This window comes from Schistosoma haematobium, chromosome 5, assembly GCF_000699445.3.
Source record: "Schistosoma haematobium chromosome 5, whole genome shotgun sequence".
In the NCBI taxonomy this organism is placed as follows: Eukaryota; Metazoa; Platyhelminthes; class Trematoda; order Strigeidida; family Schistosomatidae; genus Schistosoma; species Schistosoma haematobium.
Window position 1 is genome coordinate 6359408 of NC_067200.1, and position 20794 is coordinate 6380201.

The 20794-nt window shown below is 35.1% G+C and overlaps 1 protein-coding gene across 2 annotated transcripts in view; it reads right to left on the minus strand.

Moving 5' to 3' along the window:
• The window catches only part of MS3_00009044 (uncharacterized protein), a 35778-nt gene that overhangs the window by 11187 nt on the left and 3797 nt on the right, over positions 1-20794 (minus strand). The window contains exons 2-6 of one of the 2 annotated variants that reach the window (XM_012939329.3): positions 14931-15440; positions 13516-13561; positions 4050-4094; positions 2610-2754; positions 1535-1679 (exon numbers count right to left, since the gene is read on the minus strand). In XM_012939329.3, coding sequence (XP_012794783.1) covers positions 1535-1679; positions 2610-2754; positions 4050-4094; positions 13516-13561; positions 14931-15397 — 848 coding nt within the window. In that variant the 5' untranslated portion in view covers positions 15398-15440. The remainder of the gene's footprint in view (positions 1-1534; positions 1680-2609; positions 2755-4049; positions 4095-13515; positions 13562-14930; positions 15441-20794) is intronic. The other variant, XM_051217377.1, reaches the window with a different exon arrangement.

Consider the following 20794-nt stretch of genomic DNA (forward strand, 5'->3'; position numbering starts at 1 on the left):
ATCTAAGCCATTACAATTTAAGTTAAAATTCATACGGGTTGAATAAGTGGACAGATGTCTGAATAATGTGTTGGACGTTTCAAGCTAAAGCTACTAGGTTTAAGTCCTAATATGAAAATTAACACTTCAACATAACTACATCCGGTTGAAGAGTCCCAAATCAAATGAAATACACATCTGGAATCCACCTCAACCCAAATTCTATCTGTTCTACGTAAACATGTAAAGAATGTTTATGTTGAGACAATCATTCAAAATATCAATAATTCAAAACACTCTTCACTAAACTGTACGAACAGTCAGAGTAAAACCGATTCTAACAGACATGTTTCTACTGTACTTCATATTCTTTGTCACAAGACATTACATATGCATATGTAATTATTTTCACTATTGGATTCATGAGTAGATGTAAACTAAACCACCATTGGGAACCTGTAAGCACTGGATGGCCGTTTCGTCCTAGTATGGGACTACTCAGCATTGCACATCCACAAGTACGCATGCGGGACCCAAGTACAGGAACTTTGGTCTCGAGCAAACACTTGACTTTTAGACCTGACGGTATTAATGTCTAACTTCAATCGATGCATGGTCTCTCCCAACCCTTCAAACATTGTCATCGGTGGTTTATGTCTTACACCTGACACGGATTATGCTCTATTTGTCACGACTTCAATGATGCTTTAGCTTAGGTCAACTCATGAATCGAACAGAGAAAATACTACAATCTCCACAAATCCTCATACTGATATATTTATTTGTTTATAAAAACAAATCGTTGAGTCGCGCCGTTTGAACCCTCAGCAAAATGTTTGTATATTAATACAAACACTTATCTTTGTGAACTATTCTCCGTTTATGACAATAAACATCAGTTCATTACTGACTGTATTTCATTATTTGATTTGTTTGAAATGACAAAGAAGATTTACTTCTTATGAAGATGCTTTTGTTAGAAATGTTGTGTACTTTAAACTATGAAATGGCTAATCACTGAGATTTCATTGTTGTTCTAAACAATACTATCAGAGCCTACTTCATGCCGAATTGAGCTTTCCAGTCATTCCACAAACGTTGATTCAATTCTTTCTAATAGCCTTATATGTGATTGATTGTCTTCATTTGTACTTGCATTAACCTTGAATATCCATTTCAGTCGACCTCTGACCATGTATTTAACTGAGCTCTACAGTATGGGTTGATGTTACTATTGATTGTCAAATAATTTGAATTCCATCCTTCTTGAATTTCCACATCATACTTGTAGTTTCGTTGCTTCATAATTTTGACATCTCAATCGAATTTATGTTCATGATTGTTCACATAGATTGATTTCAGTGATGTATTACTTCCTGTGAAATAGACACTGGTGATATTGGCCAAAACTACAATGTCAACTTCCGAACTAAACCATTCAGTTCAAGCAACACAACGCCAACGATATGCGTAAGTTCACTGAATTATTTAAGCGTGATTGTGAATGCACAAATATGTGTAAAAAGAAAATCAAATCAAAGAAAGATATACTTACACTGGATATCTTTGACGTTCAGCCCGTTCACGTTGTAAAGCGATGAAAAAGGCAGCATTCCAGAACCTCATTGACTGCCAAATCACTTGATCTTTCAATAATACATAAAGATATTTTTGCTCAGCGGTACCATTTGAAGAGACAGCTGAAAACAGTAAATAATGCAAATAAGATGATGAGTGTTATAATATCTCACAAAACATAGAATGCTTCTATAACGACATGAATAAATATTTCATGAAAAACACGGACCGATTAAAGTTAGTTTACTGTTGAAAACGTGGAAGGTTGAGACAACCGTCTAGTCATAATACGGGACTCCTCAGAAACGTACATTCACGGACTCGAAGGCAGGAGTCGGACCCAGGACCTACAGTCTCATATACAATTACTAAATCGTGTCAGGTGTGAGGAAGGTATCCACTGAAGACAATGTAAAATAGTCTCACATTATCGTGGATCTTTTGAAATCGGGGTTGTACGTCAATGAATTTCGGCACAGTAGTATCGATGTTAAGCGTCAGCACGCGAGAGTAAAAGTCCTGTACCCAATCCCCTCTCTCAGCTTCGTGGATGCCCACTGCTCAGGAATCTCATGCCAGGATGAAACGGTCTCCCAGTGCTTTTATGTTTTTAATGGCAGTCTAACATTGATCAGTTCATGATTTCAATGAAATTCAATAACCTCCACAACTTCCAGTTGGCTACACCACATCAATATTATCAGTTTATCGCTCTATCAATGCTTGCATTAATGTTTAGATTAATATACTTTAAAAAGAGATTCTGGCTATCACATAAGGTGACTCTTTGATATCATGAATCGATTAAAGTTAGGCACTAAAATTATGGGGTGCCAGCTCAGTGGTCTAGAGGTTGCGTTCGCGCACAGAACTGAACTTTCTGGATTCTATTCCTACATGAGAGATCTAGGATGCGCACTGTTGACGAGTTCCATACTAAGACGAAACGACCATCCAGTATATCCAGGTTTCCAGTGGTCATCTAATTTTATTCATTTCTTGACTTTAATAAAACTTAATAATTTCCACAATCCCTCATCAGCTTTACTTACTTTCATGGTATAATGAGAAACTTAAATGCATAATGATATAAGCTGGAGTATAATCTTCATTTTCGCTACATTGATTTAATAATGGACCAATGAATAAAGCCAATTGTTCCAGAAGTTGATTAGGTATACATTTCATACCCTTTGTCTATAAATGAAGGGGGATGTACAATCAAAGTTTTACTAATTGGTTAAACATAAAAGCGAAAAAAGGCTATAAAAAGTTCTGAAAACAATTAATTATGGATGAATAAATTTGAAGAATTTATCATTTCAAGATACTACTTATAAAATGTAATAGTACTCTATTTTTGCAGTATAAAAATTCTAGGAACGTTTTGTCCAATCTGACCCAAACATTTTGAACTAATATTAATAGTACAGAATTATTCATGATCAATTTTGAACTTAGACGTAAGTCATTTCTTAGGTGATATGAATTGTTATACAGCTTGATTTAACTGGAATTGAAAGAAAGTAGTTCTAAAGATGAATACAATATATATTATAAGTATATGTAAATATTTTGGAATATTACACTATAAACTTGCGTTACAACATGCGCGTAGAAATTACTACGAATACAACTATTTGCTGAATATGATTAAGTAGTAAAAACAATATACAAAAGAGTTAAAGTGAAGAGAGTAGGAATAGAACATAAACAGACACAAGTTGGGATTGAATAAATGAGAAATATGTACAGGTGAAAAGTAAACAATCGTTTGCTTTTATTTCAAACTCCTCAGAAGTAATTGTTAACAACCTAGAGACTTTGATGACAGGATCACTCATTCACACTATTTCATGTGATAACGATAATAAGTAAATTTCGATAATGATATTAGAAGACGAAGATTATCAGAACTATAATAATAATAATAATAATAATAATAATAATAATGTGACATATTAGCGCAATACATTTCGAACAATCTGGTCGCACATATACTTGTTAAGAGCATTTATATATAAAGATAAAAGGTCAACTAGACAGGAAACGGGGTAAGAGGAGATAAGGATAATGAAAAGAGTAATAATAATAATAATAATAATAATAATAATAATAATAATAATAATAATATGAACACAAAGCGAAACCTAATCACTCTGGATAATAAGTCAATATTAATAAGTAATCTGAATTTCAGTCACTTTGTAATGAGATATCAAGCGCTACTTTATCCACGAGAGGATATCAGTTTCTAAAATATTGTTTGAAATATTGCCGTTCATCAAGATTAGACTATCAATGATATCCTTGAGCAAATCAGCAATATGCTTTTGACCTAAATCATTGCAGACATCAGATGGAAGAAACTAAAATCTTTAGTGGGATGACTGTTATATGAACGCTATTTCAAAATGAGAACTTCACAGAATCACTTGACTCATCTCAATACGAAAACATATTCTCCATGAAATGACAAAATAATAGTTTACTTGAGATTTTAGTTCTTTGGCAAATCTTGAACGACCACTATGCCTCTGAAATCAGAAAGTGAAAATTAGTCAAATCATCATTAATTTTTCGGGAAAAAGATATATTATGTTCAATTTGTTTATTTCAAGTGGACTTCAGCCATTTTTATTTCATTACTTACGCCATATTACTTAATATGCTTTCAGTAGTATTCCGTTTTCAATCATAGTTTATTGGCTTGTTATGACAATTCACTGACCGATTACTTTTGCTACTAGATGTAAAGAAGCAGTATTTTACTTCCATAATTCCCCTGAAAATTCGTTTAAGCACGAAAAATTTTGGGTACTGCTGATATACTAGGGTTATGGGAAATCAGATAAACTCAAAGATGTTTTATTTACGTTTAGACAATTATGAAACATAACTCCGAATGGAGTCCCTCCGGAGGCCACTGCCGGTCCCAAACCCGGATAAAGGAGGAGGGTTGTGCATGGGGCTAGCCACTCCACCCCGTAGAAAACTAACTCGCTAAAAAAACGCCAACCAAAAAAATTATTCAAACCATTTAAACTCTACCTTTTGAGTCAGAAGGTTTTCATTTAGAACAGTTAAGACGCCTCATGATGAAAGCCGAGTTCCTTCGGAAGTCACGAGACTGGTACCCCTTCTGACAACCAGAGCAACCATTTGTTTAGGTACATGTGATGCTCATACAATGTCGGGGACTGAGAGAGTCTTCCAAATCGCTGCAGAAATGAGGAGATACAACCTGGAGATGCTTGGGATTAGTGAAACACATTGGACACAAGTTCGACAACAAAGACTAGCTTCAGAGGATCTTCTGTTATACTCCGGCCATGAAGAAGAAAAAGCCCCACATACACAAGGAGTTGCATTGATGCTGTCCAAACAAGCACAAAATGCACTTATAGGATGGGAACCTCATGGACCAAGGATCATCAAAGCCTCCTTCAAAACAAAGAAGGAGGGCATTTCAATGAATATCATCCAATGCTATGTTCCTACCAACGACTGTAATGCAGACGTTAAAGATCAGTTTTACGATATGCTGAAGTCAATCGTCTAGAAGTGCCCAACAAACGACCTGACCATTCTGATGGGAGATTTCAATGCCAAGGTTGGAACGGACAACACTGGATATGAAGACATCATGGGACGACACGGACTGGGAGAAAGGAACGAAAATGGTGAGAGATTTGCAAACCTATGTGCCTTCAATAAACTGGTCATAGGCGGCACTATATTCCCACATAAATGCATTCACAAAACCACATGGACTTCACCGGATCACACCTCGCATAACCAAATCGACCATATCTACATCAACAAAAATTTCAGGAGGACGATGCAGGACGTGCGAACCAAGAGAGGAACTGATGTAGCATCGGATCATCACTTGCTGGTCGCCAAGATGAAATTGAAACTCAAGAAGCACTAGATAACGGAGCGGACAACAGCACAAAAGTTTAATACGGCTTTTCTTCAGGATACTGACAAACTCAATAAATTCAAGACAGTCCTCAGCAGCAAGTTCCAGGCCTTTCATGATCTACTCAATGGAGAAGGAACTACTGTGGATAGCAACTGGAAGGGGATCAAAGAAGCAATCACTTCAACATGTCGTGGGGTCCTGGGTCACAAGAAGCACCATCACAAGGAATGGATCACTGTTGATACACTGGATAAGATTCAAGAAAGGAGGAACAAGGAAGCAGCAATCAATACCAGACGAACAAGAGCAGGAAAAGCCAAGGCACAAGCTGAATACACAGAAGTAAACAAGCAAGTGAAGAGGAGAATAAGAACTGACAAAAGTAAATATGTGGAAGATTTAGCAATGACGGCGGAAAATGCTGCAAGAGAAGGAAACGTGAGACAATTGTATGACATAACAAAGAAACTCTCTGGAAATCACCGTAAACCAGAACGACCAGTGAAAAGCAAGGAAGGCAAGGTTATCACCAACATTGAAGAACAACGAAACAGGTGGGTAGAACACTTCAAAGAACTCTTGAATCGACCAGCCCCACTGGACCTACCCAACATGGAAGCAGCACCTACGGACCTCCCAATCGATGCTGGCCCACCAACAATTGAAGAAATCAGCATGGCCATCAGACAAATCAAGAGTGGCAAAGCAGCAGGACCAGACAACATTCCAGCAGAGGCACTAAAAGCAGACGTAGTGGCAAATGCAAGGATACTCCACATTCTCTTCAATAAGATTTTGGATGAGGAACAAGTACCAAAAGACTGGAAAGAAGGACTCCTGATCAAAATACCGAAGAAAGCCGATCTCAGCAAATGTGATAACTACAGGGGCATCACTCTTTTCTCAATACCGGGAAAAGCCTTCAACAGGGTATTGTTAAACAGGATGAAGGACTGCGTAGACGCCCAACTTCGAGACCAACAGGCAGGATTTCATAAGGATAGATCGTGTACAGACCAAATCGCAACTCTACGGATCATTGTGGAACAATCAATTTAATGGAATTCGTCACTCTATATCAACTTCATTGACTACGAGAAAGGATTTGATAGCGTGGACAGGACAACACAATAGAAGCTTCTTCGATACTACAGCGTCCCTGAGAAGATAGTAAATATCATACAGAGTTCCTATGATGGATTAAACTGCAAAATTGTGCATGGAGGACAAATGACAGACTCGTTCGAAGTAAAGACCGGTGTCAGGCAAGGTTGCTTACTCTCACCCTTTCTCTTTCTCCTGGTGACCGACTGGATCATGAAGACGTCAACATTTGAAGGGAAACGAGGGATACAGTGGAGATCTTGGATGCGGCTGGACGATCTTGACTTTGCAAATGATCCGGTTCTTCTATCGCAATCGCAACAACGAATGCAAGAGAAGACGATCAGGGGATCAGGGTAGCAGCAGCCTCAGCAGCATTAGGTCTCAACACACACAAACGGAAAAGCAAGATTCTCCGAAACAACACAGCATGCACCAATCGAATCACAATTGACGGATAAGATTTGGAAGATGTAAAATCATTTACATATCTCGGCAGCATCGTTGATGAGCACGGTGGATCTGATGCAGATCGACAAAGCAAGAGCAGCATACTTACAAATGAAGAACATCTGGAACTCAAAACAATTGGTAATCAACACCAAGGTCAGGATTTTCAATACAAATGTCAAGACAGTTCTACTGTATGGGGCGGAAACCCGGAGAACTAAGAAAGCCATCATTCAGAAGATGCAGGTGTTTATTAACAGTTGGGAGAGCACCCAACTGTGTTACAAGGCAAGCCCTCACATGGAATCCTCAAGTCCAAAGGCAAAGAGGAAGACTATGGAACAAATTACGCCGTGAAATGGAGACAGACATGAGAAGGATGAACAACAATTGGATAGAACTGGAAATGAAGGCACGGGACGGAGTGGGTTGGAGAATGCAGTTCGGCGGCCTTTGCTCCAGTAGGAGTAACAGGTGTAAGTAAGTAAGTAATATTGATAAAATGTTTGGTGTTAACCGTTCGGGCAGTAAGTGATAACTATCATGCTAGGATTAATACCAGGGGGAAATTTTCCCTTTACATTTATCACAGCAATAAACTACCAACTGCCTATAACTCAACAGCATGATTATGAACTTGGAACATTTGTTGCTTTGACATAGACTAAGATTTGTTTTGGCTTTGTTCTGTGAGTTAAATAAACTTACTCACATAATGTACTCCCCTATATTGTTATATGTATACACTAGCCCTATCTTCGAGGAGCATCTTAAGTAATTTAATTTAATTCCCCTTCTTTATTGTAGAATGAGAAGGGATCTCATATTAGTAGTCCGTGTCTTAAAAACTATTTAGGTGCAATGCTTTATCGTCTTGCTCCTTGTAGAACTAATCATACTTGAAGCTGTCATAAAGAGACTTCAAAATTAAAATCAAACAAACTCAGGGAAAGGTGTTATTTCTTCTATGGAATGGTTAACAACTGGAACACCATACTCGAATAAGTTGTATCAACCCAATTAGTGAACACTTTCAAGAAGAAACTGGATCATCAGTGGGAAGCCTACCTCGGTTATAATAAAGGTTGGCCGACCTATCGTCTTTATACTATACTCTCAACTAAAATCCCGCAGGCTTTGAATTAAATCTCGTACGGCATTCGTGTATATGTATCTTTAGTGGGCCCCAAATGCCCTGGTACATCCGATGGTGGAAAGTCAGATCTCCCTCTTGAAATGTCGCGCGTATACAGTCACTGTCAGCGTAGTCCTACTCACTACCTTTTCACAGCAGAGGTGTTGTTTACAAAATTGAGAGAACAAAAACCGAATTTCCGACGCTCTGACTGAATTGATGGGTTTGGATGATTCGCCCAGGGGAGTTGGAAAACCCTGATTCCAAACCAATAGTGCGCATGGGCTCCAGGATCTCAAGGGAAAAGTGGTGTACGAACCAATTATTGATCACCGGCTACCATGGAACTGCATCTCATGACGCTGCTCCACTGCCTTTTTGATCAGCCCTTTAGGTCAAAGGCTCCGGGAGTGGCCTCATAAGAAAACCACCAGCTTCGGTCTAGACACCCGAGCAGTATCACAGTCCACATACAAATCAAGTGACTTGTATGGAGCATATGTACTCAGTGCTTTTTTGTACCAATATTTATATGTTCAAATAAAATAAAAACCAGAAAATAAGCCTTTAGTGACTCTCAAATTCAGAGGAAATAACTCCGCATTAGTCTCTAAATTTTATTTTTTGTTTCTTCTTTGACTAACGTTAATTCATGATACGTATCCGACCTATATATTATCGAAAACTCTAATTTTCAAAAAAACGTCCAAGCAACGGGAGTGATAAAAACACTTGCTTTTAAAAGTTCATCAGTTCAATATATAATTGAGAAGAAATTTTCTTTGTTTTTGAACCATTATTATCAGATTATTTCTTTAAATAACGGAAGTTTACCTCATTGAACATACGTTTTCGTTTAAAGAATATAATATTTAATATTGGAGTGAAATTCATTCGAGTTCCATTTTGAATCAAAGAATAATGAACTTAGGTTCATTGTAGTTTACAACTTACTATTATAAGTCTTCGGTAATGATCCTGCGGATGGATTGAACTCACGAACTATATGTTTTGTAGTAATCATATTTTGTTTAGATCACCGAGATAAGATCTAATGATTTACACTTTCAATATCTATTGATTCGTTCTACATCATGGTGTTCGAGATAACTGTTCAAAGCTTTAGATGGTAATTGTAACCGGTTCGATTCGTTTATATTAAGAATTAAACAATCTTTAATAAAAACACTGGATGATCATCACGCTTCTTGCCAAACTCAGTAATGAAGATTCATCCCCCAACCTTGTCTTAATAGCTCTCTGCTAAGAAATACAATACTAGGATAAAATAGCTTACTAGTTCACCTTGACCTTTCTATTAACCTAATTGATGGAAACGTGTGACAAATATGTTTTTTTCTGTGTTTAAATAACTCAAATAACGGCCAGACTATAATTTGTGAACGAACCGATCACATATAAGATAACATGTCTCGAATTTTGGCGCGAAATTCACTCATCCATTTGGATTAATTGAGTTTTGGCATTATGGCTGATGTCAGTGCGTAATGAAAACTTGAAGTCTAATTCCTAACCTTATTCATCAACTGTAAGTCACAGTTCTAACTCCTCACACAAGTTTATAACCTTCATTTGGTCCTGGTTATTAGATGGACACTCTCAAGGTCAGTCTAGCGTCACTCAAAGGTCATCCATAGATTATAGTCTCACCCAAATAACTTTTATTTGAACTGTTAAGAAATTTAATCATCCAGGCTTTAGCTGTCTCTGTTGAATGTAGTCAATTGTCTGTCTATAAAACAACCGAAATTTCTTTCATCATATCAGACGATCTAACCACTTTTCGTAATTACAGGAAATAGATTATTAAAGAGTTTACTAATAAGTAAGTTGATAAAATGTATCATTAATGAAGTAATTCGGTAAAATACTTGTCAGATTAAGATCATAAAGAGAGAATACTTTGATCAAACCTACAAAAGTCTGTGTCAATATATCTTCCTGATTGATCATTATCTTAATAGTGTATGTAGCGCCGTATACTGAGTAAATGTGAAAAAGGGATAGGCTTTTTTCGGCGAGACTATAATTTATGGACGACCTTTGAGCAACACCAAGATGATCTTGAAAATGTCTACCTACTTAATTGGGTTAAATGAGGGTTATAAATTAGTGTAAAGAATGAGGACTAGAATTTATGGTTGATCGTTAAGGTTAGGAATTAGATTCAATGTTTTCATCACTAACTGAAACCGGTTATAATGCCGAAATAATATTTAGTCAAATGAATGGATGAATTTCGTGCCAAAATCCAAGACTTGTAATCCTAAATCTGATTGGTTCGTCCACAAACTATAGTCTCGCCGTTTTTTCAACTCTCATGATAAATGGGACCAAAGTAACTATTATGACTAAGCGATTAATACTTAGTTGTTGGTGATACAGTTTTCTTTGTAGTCTTTGGCTTCTCTTTTAGAGTTAGTTAAATTATAGGATTGACCACATTAATTGAACAGGACATCAGATCATAACAATGTATTGAATGCATAGAAATATTTGTTTAAAAGTGTGAAATCTCAAATTATTCTTTAGATTAAACCACTTGTAAATCTTAGTTTTATTCTGTAAGAAAATGATATTACATTTCAAGGATCTTATACCTTCATAGAAAATCATCGGTAATGTGGATTTTGATTAAACAGTGTCAAATCGGTCATATTACTACGTAGACATTTAAAAAATAAAACTGCAACATATGACTTATTCATGACTACTGGAATACTGCTAATATGAATAGCCATAAGTTAATATTTGTTATTACCATTTTCGGATAACTTACATTAAAATCTTGTTTCAAAAATATGAGTGAAGTCCAACATATGTCGGGTGGAAAGAGTTATCCACCTCAGACAATGGATGAAGGGTTGCGCAGGATCATCGATCGATTCAAGTCAGACATTTACATGATTGGATGCTGACTCAGTGGTCTTGGGGTTAAACGTTCACAATTAAAGCTGAAGGTCCTGGGTTTTTATACCGAGTGAGGGTACTCACTGTTGAGAAGTCCTATACTAGGACGAAACGGTCATCCAGTGCTTCCAAGTTTTCCGTGGTGGTCTAGCTCAGACTGATTCATGAATTCAACTTTGGAAATACTACAACCTCCACAAATCCCCATACTGATAACAAATATATGAGTTTCATTTTTAAAAGATTTCTTTAACTAAAATGTTACTGACATTTACAGTCGAGTAAGAAAAATGAATTAAAATACAGGCTTTCCTATCGATTGACTAAAACTATCCAACAATATTGTCTATCCATTATTTCGTATCATCAGGGATGTACATCCTACTGTCAACATAGTCAGTTGGTGATTGAAGCAAAAGGTACTGAATTATAACATCAATGTGAACATCAACAATGAGATTGAGGTATATCCAAGTGACGGGTTCTAAATAGGACGAAATGTACATCCTAGATTCCCTTGTAAGCCACTATTTGTTTTCAATAATAACTGAAAAATATTTTTATTGTTCATATAAAGTGTTTCGATGACTATTAGATCAGTTACTTCTGATTAACAACCGTTTGTTGATTAATTTCACGAATATTATCTTCAAAATGTAGTTAAAACATGTTGAAATGATGATGACAAGTTAAACTAGCTTATTGGAATGAGAAATTCGATGTAACTACATATGTGTTATTTATCTACTCAGTGAAAATTTTGTTGATAGATTAAACTAATCAGGACTTGTTTTTTTATAGTTTATGTTTGAAATTGGATCTTATCCAAGTAATACTATTACAGGTGATCTGGCTTAAATACACTCCAATGGGAAACAAATGTATGCACAGACTCATATTCTATCAGTGTCACTCTGATGACATATTTGTTAGTGTTCATTCACAAAGAATGTAGAAGCTATGTTACCTTATAAAAAAATAATAGAATAAACTTGTTTACAGTTATATAGACTAGAGTCTTTATCATTTACTCTTGTATATAAAGGTCGAAACATTGATAGTATGCCTTGGAAATACTCCTAAATCATATAAGAAACGCTAAAAACATTTCACTTATAAAAATTATCTTGGTAACAAATTCTTTATTTAAACAAATTCTGTGATAGATGACTAATTAAAGCCAATAGTTGTTTCATGGTCAACTCGCTTAACCCTGGCAGTATAGTATAAAGTATTACAATGCAGGAACAGAACCGAATAAATATATTTTGCACATTTTACTTTGGATTGGTTGTGTACTCACATTTAAACAAATCTAGTAGGAATAATTTTTAAAACAATTACTATGTTATTTGTCTAAACAAAATCTCAATAGTTCTCTTAGTGCCAGATCTTTATAGAAAGTAATCAGTGATGTGGTCGCTATCAATATGTTGAGTTACTGGCGTCGATAAACATTAAACAACTGTCGACACAAAAGTTTGTTTTTATGGGAACTATTGATGTTTTTTTATTTCAAACTTGAATGTATTTAAATTGGATTATCTAAAATCCAAATCGTATTGATTGATCGTTGTTCTCATGTGTTATCTGCTGTGAGGATTGCCTTCATACAGCCATTTTTCATAAATTTTTATGGTGTAGATGAATTTATGGCTAAGAGAAGAATCCAGTACTTTCATTTTTGACTTACTTGAGACTTATCAGCTGGATGTACCTGAATCTCAGTGTTGATGTTCACACACAAAATTGAACCCAGTGTCTTTCATTTCACCCCAAGTGTATCCACCTGATGAGTTCAAAATAGAGCGAAATACACATCCTAGATTCTACAGCTAACCACGAATCTATCTATTTGCTTAGATCTGTTTTAATTTATGAACTGAGTTTACCAACCGAGTACATTTATACGCTTTCATAGTGTTTCCAACCTATTACTAGTATGATTGCTGAAAGACTCAAAAAGTACATTCACTATACTTCGTATACCTTCGTTCCTGTGTCCTTTGAGGTAAAGAGAAGTAATTACTACGGGTTTCATGCATCATACTTATTCAGCGATGAAAACAGATGTCATCAGAGCAAGAATTTTTGTAAACATTTGTGTATGAATATCCATAGAAACTAGTAACTTTTTAAAAACATTTTTATATATCCTTTGAACACTGAAAAATCAATGGTCATAAAAAGGGAATTATTTAGCAATTCTATATTATTCGCTCAGTAAATAAATCATATTATCAAGATTCTCTATGAAAAAAAAATGAATTTGTTAAAAAAACGCGTGGACGAACCAAAGCAGAAAGTGAAGTGAAGTACTTCAAACTTACAATAATCATACTTAGTAACTAAGATGGTATTAAATTTATTCCTACACTAATAAATAATTCAATGGATTAAAATAACTTACCACAATGAAATCTCTGAAATTCTTCACCATTTTCTCATTGATCAAGCTTAAGAGTGAACGGCGTGTAGTAAGATAAATGGAAAGATGAAGCTATAATTGACTTTAATTATTCAAAATGAATATGCAATTAAACAATGACAGAAAATTTTATTCAGAGGATTAAAATAGATAATTTATTATTACTTTTACATACTGTGATGACTGAACCTTATATTATGAGAGTTTATTTCACCGGTTCACCCTACTTAGATAATCAGTGAAAGCCAGGAAATATTGGATAGCTATTTTGTTCTAACATGAGAAACCTCAGTACTGCTAATCCACAATCTCATGAGAAGCGCCTCACTTCCAGATCACTTTGTTGGAGTTCAATAATTTACAATTCTAGTCCCTATTTGTAGTTTGATTAAGGTTAACCCATGATGCACACTACAAAATTCATCACTTTCAAAAAACCCTTAAGCTTATAAACGACGATTAGGTATTTAGCGATTAGTTCATGTTACCACATCATGATTATTTAATTGGTCGTGCATGTAGATACACACTTATCCAAAACATATAATTTTGTATCTTGTTATTTATTCCACTCAAATAAGGACGCGAGAGAAAGTGCGAGGGAAAAAGGGAACTCATCAATAAGGACAATCATTGATAAGGGCGATCATCAAAAGCGAGGCCATCATATATATATATATATATATATATATATATATATATATATATATGCCATTCTATCTCTTAGGAAATTATTCTAATTCTTAGAGAATGTAATACACTTGTCTTTTAAATGACTTCTGATTACCGTCGACTGACCTTCTCATTAGGCTACTTCTGGTTGGCTTGTCATATCATTTACATCTACCCATCCGTAACGCTGATAAAAACAAATAAATTAACGAATATACACAATTAAACCAAACAGCAAAAGTGTTCATGATCCCGGTTAAGATCGATATTCTATGAATTTTGTAGTTTTCCATCACAGAATAGCTTTATCCAAATAATGAGTTGTTTTACTGGTAACTTACTTTGAGAGGTAACTGCTGGAATTCTAGTGAGAGACGATGATCAGTCGATCTGGACGACGTCGGATGTGAGAGTAATATCACCGACTCAGTGTAATAACTTTACCAAAGTTATAAATGTAAACCAATCGTATCCAATACTCTGACCTGTGAATTAAAGGATTTCTTGTGAAACGTGAATGTCCTGGGTGCAATCTGTGCTTGATGTGCATTTTTGAGGAACCGCGTACTAGAACGAAACAGTTATTCAATGTTTCCTAGTTTCAGATAATTCCTTAACTGAAGTCAGTTAGTAATGTAGAACTACAAACAAAAATATTTGCACGACCCTTTACCCAAAAAACAGTAACCCATTTTTACATTATAATATATCGACCATCAATTTACCTTTGTTGAAGTAAATCCGAAACTAAGGCACGAATTTCCGATTTACGTCGTTCAGCATCTTCATCTGGCAAACTGTCTATACTTTCAACTGATACTTGACGTTCTACTGGAGCTACTTCTGCATACATTGGACAATCACCATCATCTCCATATTCACTGGCTGAACTGTCATCATCATCATCATTACTCCTAGATTTCTTTTTCTTCGCACTCTCATTGGTCGACTGTTCGCCGGGCATTTTCAATGACGTTAGTTTATTCGATAAATCATTAATTAAACCATTCTTTTTTGTTTGAACAGAATCAAGAAATTTGGATGTACCAGATAGAAAATTATTTACTCCAGCTGTAGCTGAACTAGACAATGAAGTTGTTGTTGATGTGGCCCCGGTGGTCCCAGTTTCTTCTTGTTCCCCAACTTTCGCATCAGGATTTAATACACTTTTAAAAAATCCTTTCACACTCATTTTAACATCAGTGATAGTAAGTAGGTTACAGGTAATTCAATTACTTGATATGAAAAAGAAATCGAAATGTACTTTTAAGATTGTTTATGAATGACTAAAATAAAAGATATAATTATGATCAAGCCTAACTTAATTACAACTCATGGAATGTAAATATCTCATTCTTGCAATAATTCAGCTGTGATCGCAATACCTCTGAGGTAATATCTGTAACTGTAACAATAGGCGGCATGGCTTTTAATTCCCTGTAGATCAGCAATTTTCTTTAGATTTCAGATATACTCTGATGAGAAGTAATAACCAAATAGGAACCTAGTTGCGGCGCTTCATGTGGATTGTCTCCAACCACCTTATATGGTTAAATGATTTCACAGAATCAGCGATTCTTATCTAATTCTGTGTTTGTGAAACGAATTAATTTAGAGAGTCTTTGAAAACGTAGGATTTGAAACCAGATATTTTATTCACTTCTACAACTACTGAGCCTCAGATGTAAAGTAGCATTAAAATAAAGAAATACATATGAACATTATTAGTAAAACAGGTCGAGATTGAAATACAATCTATACGGACTCGTTTATATAACGCTCTGATCGACAACAAAATAAAAAAGAAAAATTTATTACACTGTACAATCTTGTTTACTACGCGCTGAAAAATCAGTGACTGTTACTGTCAATAATTACATGTACGAAGAATAGATTAGAACTTTTTCTGAGACAGATTTGATGAGAGAAGTACAAACGTGACTTTTATCATGAAAAGACTATTCTCTAGAGTAGTGGAGTTGGAAAATTAAATTATCTTAAGCACCTCAACAATCTATCATTTTAAATTAGTCAAACTCAGTGGACCAATGATTACTGGTATTTTGTATGTTGCACGATGTTAGCTTAAGCAACACAGAGAATGACTAGATAGTTTTTTCAGGCTAGTATGGGATCGCTTAACAGTGTCCACCAACGACCCCACCAGGGATTAGTCTTAGGAATTTCAAGTCTTCCTGAGAACACTTAAATATTACATTCATAGGCTCAGTATTTATTGATACACTTCCAATTTCAGTCATTTTACGACATAGAGTGCTGATCATCCAGTATAACTGTCGCCAAATGTTTCACACCTAGCTTGTTTAACCTCCAACGGCTTAGACTTCATACGAGAATTTTAGAAACATCTTTGAGTAATTCATTAATGAGCTCATTGTTATATTTTAGCTGGAGGATTATTTTGGAGACATTGAACAAAGAATTTTGATAGTTAATCGCTCGCTGGTGAACGTGAAGTTCCTGAATATAATCTATGGTGAAATTGTGGGTTCTCATTCTGGGTCTCATGTTCTTTAAAAGTAACTGTCTAGTGGGTCCTGGTCTTAAATGATACTCGAACTAAGGTCAGTTTGTGATAAATATAGCTTACTTATCCATTTGGTCTCCACAACACCTCTTAAATTATAATGCTATCGTTATTCATTAGACACACACACATTATATAAAAGTGCTCAATAATCTCGTTTTCTTTATTTCACTTTGTTCCTTTCCTCTCTTTTCTATTCCTATTCGTTTTTGTACACTCTTCTGTCTAACATCTATGTAATCAATAACTACCGATATCTATTGTCCTCTTGTTTGATTAACCGATGTCATTAACTTGAAAGAATATCAACATTTGGTGAGTCTGTGTGTATGAATGACATGAGATTACTCAGACTACATAGTAGTACAAATTAAAATACCTAACTTATGTTTAAATGATGTCGAACTTTTTAAAACAGTGAATTACAAGGATCTACAAATTGAATATTTTTAAATGAGGTTATTAGTAACGCTTTCAATCTTCACTAAATGTTGTGTACGTGGTAATATTAATCAAATTTCTATTCATTTAGTGGGTTAGTGTTGCATAAATAAATGTAATCTTTATTAAAGATTTCGCTTCATGTCCTAACGTCCCAACTGAATATGTTCTTAGTAGACAGTTTAAGAAAACTGCATTCACTTGTTATGAAATCTTTAATGAAAATTATATTTAAATATGGAGTATTCACCCATTATAAGAACGGACTGAAAACAGATAGTGTTGGGCATGACATACCTGAAAGAGCTGTAAGTAACCTCATCATAACTTTTCTACTTGTTTATTATTCGTCAGTAAAACAAGCGTCATATACTAACTATCCTCATATTACTTTATAAGTGTTCATGTGTGTAATATCAATCACTTCCATTTTCTTCGTCACATGAGCGATACTACTGCCAATCACAATCTGACCAGTAATATGACGTAGACACCATTTTTCTAGACATAACAAGAACAACTAGTTTAAGAGTACGAATGATCGTTTCCATTCAATTCTCTAGTATGGTCGCGAGTGGAGAAAGACAGCTTTTCCTCCCGAAATGCTCTCATATGGCCACGCGTATAGAATCATTGTCCTATTCACTGCATTCTTGTAACGGGCATGTTGTTTACGAAATTGAGAGGACAAAAAACGAATGTCCAGCGCTGGTTGGTGGATAAGGAAAAAGCGTCTAGGGGAGTTGGAAAACCCTGATTCCAAACCAATAGTGCAAATAAGCCCCAGTATCCTGAAGGAACAAATGGCGTATAAACCAATTACTGGTTACCGGCTATCATGGGACTGTATCTCTTTACGTCACTCCACTGCCTTGTGGATTAGACCTGTAGGTCAAAGGCTCAGAACGTGGACCTCTAAGAAAATCATTTGCTTCGGTTTGGGTGACCGAGTCGTACTCCAGCCTTCACACAAATCGAATTACGAAGTATGGCACATATGTATTCGTTGCCTCTTTGTACTGATAGATATGTGTTTAAACAAATAAATAACCCATTTTCCATAACTCCTTCATTAAAATCTACATCTATAAATTCAAAATTATCATTATTTCGTAACAATAAACAAAATACTGAAGATGAATTAATCCATTCTATAACATAACAACTGATATGACGATCAATTTGAAATTTTGTACATAAAATCAAGCCTTAAATCCCAAGTGAACAAATTTCCGTTAATAAAACAACTAATCAGATAACTTTTCAAATGGGGTGTGCTAAATTTAAGTTATTCATGTTTTGTAAAATATTGATCATGCCTAATTAGTATGATCATGAGTAATTTGCCGGTTATAGTCAATGAACAAAGAAACTAAAGTCCAACAAAAAAGCAATGATTATTCAGTTTAACGCATACCCAGTTGACTGGATTTCATTCCCTTATCGATACTATTGACATTTAGAGTAACTATAATCTGAGTAAATTTACTAGTGAATTATTATATTAGATGTTGGATTAATAGTCTAGAAATTAAGCATTCTTACGCAAGACAGGAATTCCTGAGTTCGGTCTCTTGTAGCGTGGTAGTGTATGTTCACTATTGAGGAATTTCATAGTTGGGTGAGATAGTTGTTCAATGCTTCTAGTGAAGGTCTAGCTAAAATCAGTTCGTTGTTTAAATTATAAAGGTTCTACAACCTCAATTAATCCCCCCCCTGTACTGAAAATACATATATTCTGAACTTTTACATCCAGGTTAGTTAACTAATATTTATGGACCCTCAATGTTTTATTAGACATTATTCTTCAACCTTTCGATAAATTAGCAAAATAAGGTTGAATATAAAGCATTGGTAATTCATATCGCGAATTGATATCAGATGATTTAACGAGTGAAAATCAAAGAAGTACTATCTAGCTATCTCACTGCAGTTAAAAGATTCTCAGCACATTATTTTGGAATCATTGACCTTCAGATTTTATCGAAAGCTGTAGAAGTAAGTTATAAAAACGAACGAATAAGATTTCAGACGGCAGAGAAGTTCAAAGCACCCTAAACCGGTAGTCCATCACTTTAATCACAATAGATTTTAAGGATTTGGAATACGTAACTTGGAAAGGACTACTTTGAATTTGTTCCAGATAGACAAGCTACAATACTGTTCTCATTACAAAACTTCCGTAGTACCTGGAATTACTATGTACTCAGATGACTGGATGGAATACTTGAATCTTTGAAGAAACGTCTACCATCACATAGTTGTCATGTAAAAGCGACATTTTTAGGTTTCACGACATGAGAACACAAAAAAACACATAGAAGCTATATGATACCCTCTAAAACATTACTAACGTGAATATCCTGTCTCAACAAAAAGAACTTGCTTTTCAGTCATATGAACCATTTTATTCATTAGGCACTTCGCAATTTTCATCTACTGATTCGATTTCCGGCATGGAAACATTCCCTGTTAATCGACTAGAATCTTATGAACTCCCTTGCTACAAAGTATTTTATAACTAAAAAGAATCTAATGATTAATTAAAAATTTGTTCAACATTGTCGGTATAGTTTATTTCTAGACAGTGAATAAATAAGGTTCAGTGAAGCTAGTGTTTACTCTCATTGCGATTATTAGAATTTCATAAGAGTTTTCTTGAGTACTTCTAATATTTAAATCAATAATTCTCGTGAATAATTAATTAAAATAAAGGTTAAGAACATACTATTTATTTATTTATTTGAAAACACAAATATGGGTACAAAGGGTCACCGAATGCATGACGCCAAACAAGTCACTTGATTTGTGCGTGAGCTGTGATGCTACCCGGGTTCACAGACCAAAGCACGTGTTTCTCTTAGGAGGCCATACCCCAAGCTTTCGACCTAAAGGTCTGACTTACAAGGCAGTAGAGCAACGTCAGAATACACAGCCCCATAGAAGCCAGTGACCAGCAATGGTTTCGTACGTCATTCGCTCCTTCAGTATCTTGGAGTCCATGTATATCGTCGGTTTGGAATCTGGGTTTCCAATTCCTCTTGGCGGATGCTTCATATCCACCAACCAGGTTGAAACGACGGACATTCGCGAAAATGCGGTGAATAGATCTTCCGTGACAGTGACTGCATACGCGTGACCATGTTAGAGCATTTCGAAAGAGAGAGGGCCGACTAAGAACATGCCATAATTTATTAATTTTAACAAATATATAAAAATAGAACGTTTTTGATGCAAACTAAATGACAGAATGAGCTAAATCGCTCGTTTTTTTAAAAAAAAAACGATTTTTTAAAAAGGTAATGGAAATAATCAATGGATTCAAACAATCAAATTTCATTACTCATTCAAAGTATATACAAACTGATTTATCTAAAGAGTCATTACTTATGTTTTTGTGGATGCTACTTATGTCCGTCGACATAAGTAGTATATAACACCAATTGAAAGTGGAAGATCTGGCAACAGAAGGTTAAAAACATTGAGTTGAAGAGAACAGAAATGGAAATAGAGAAGAATTGTTAAGGACAAATGATGAAAATTTGCAAGTCACGTATTCAGTTTATGATACTCATATTTTACCAAGATACTTTGTTTTTT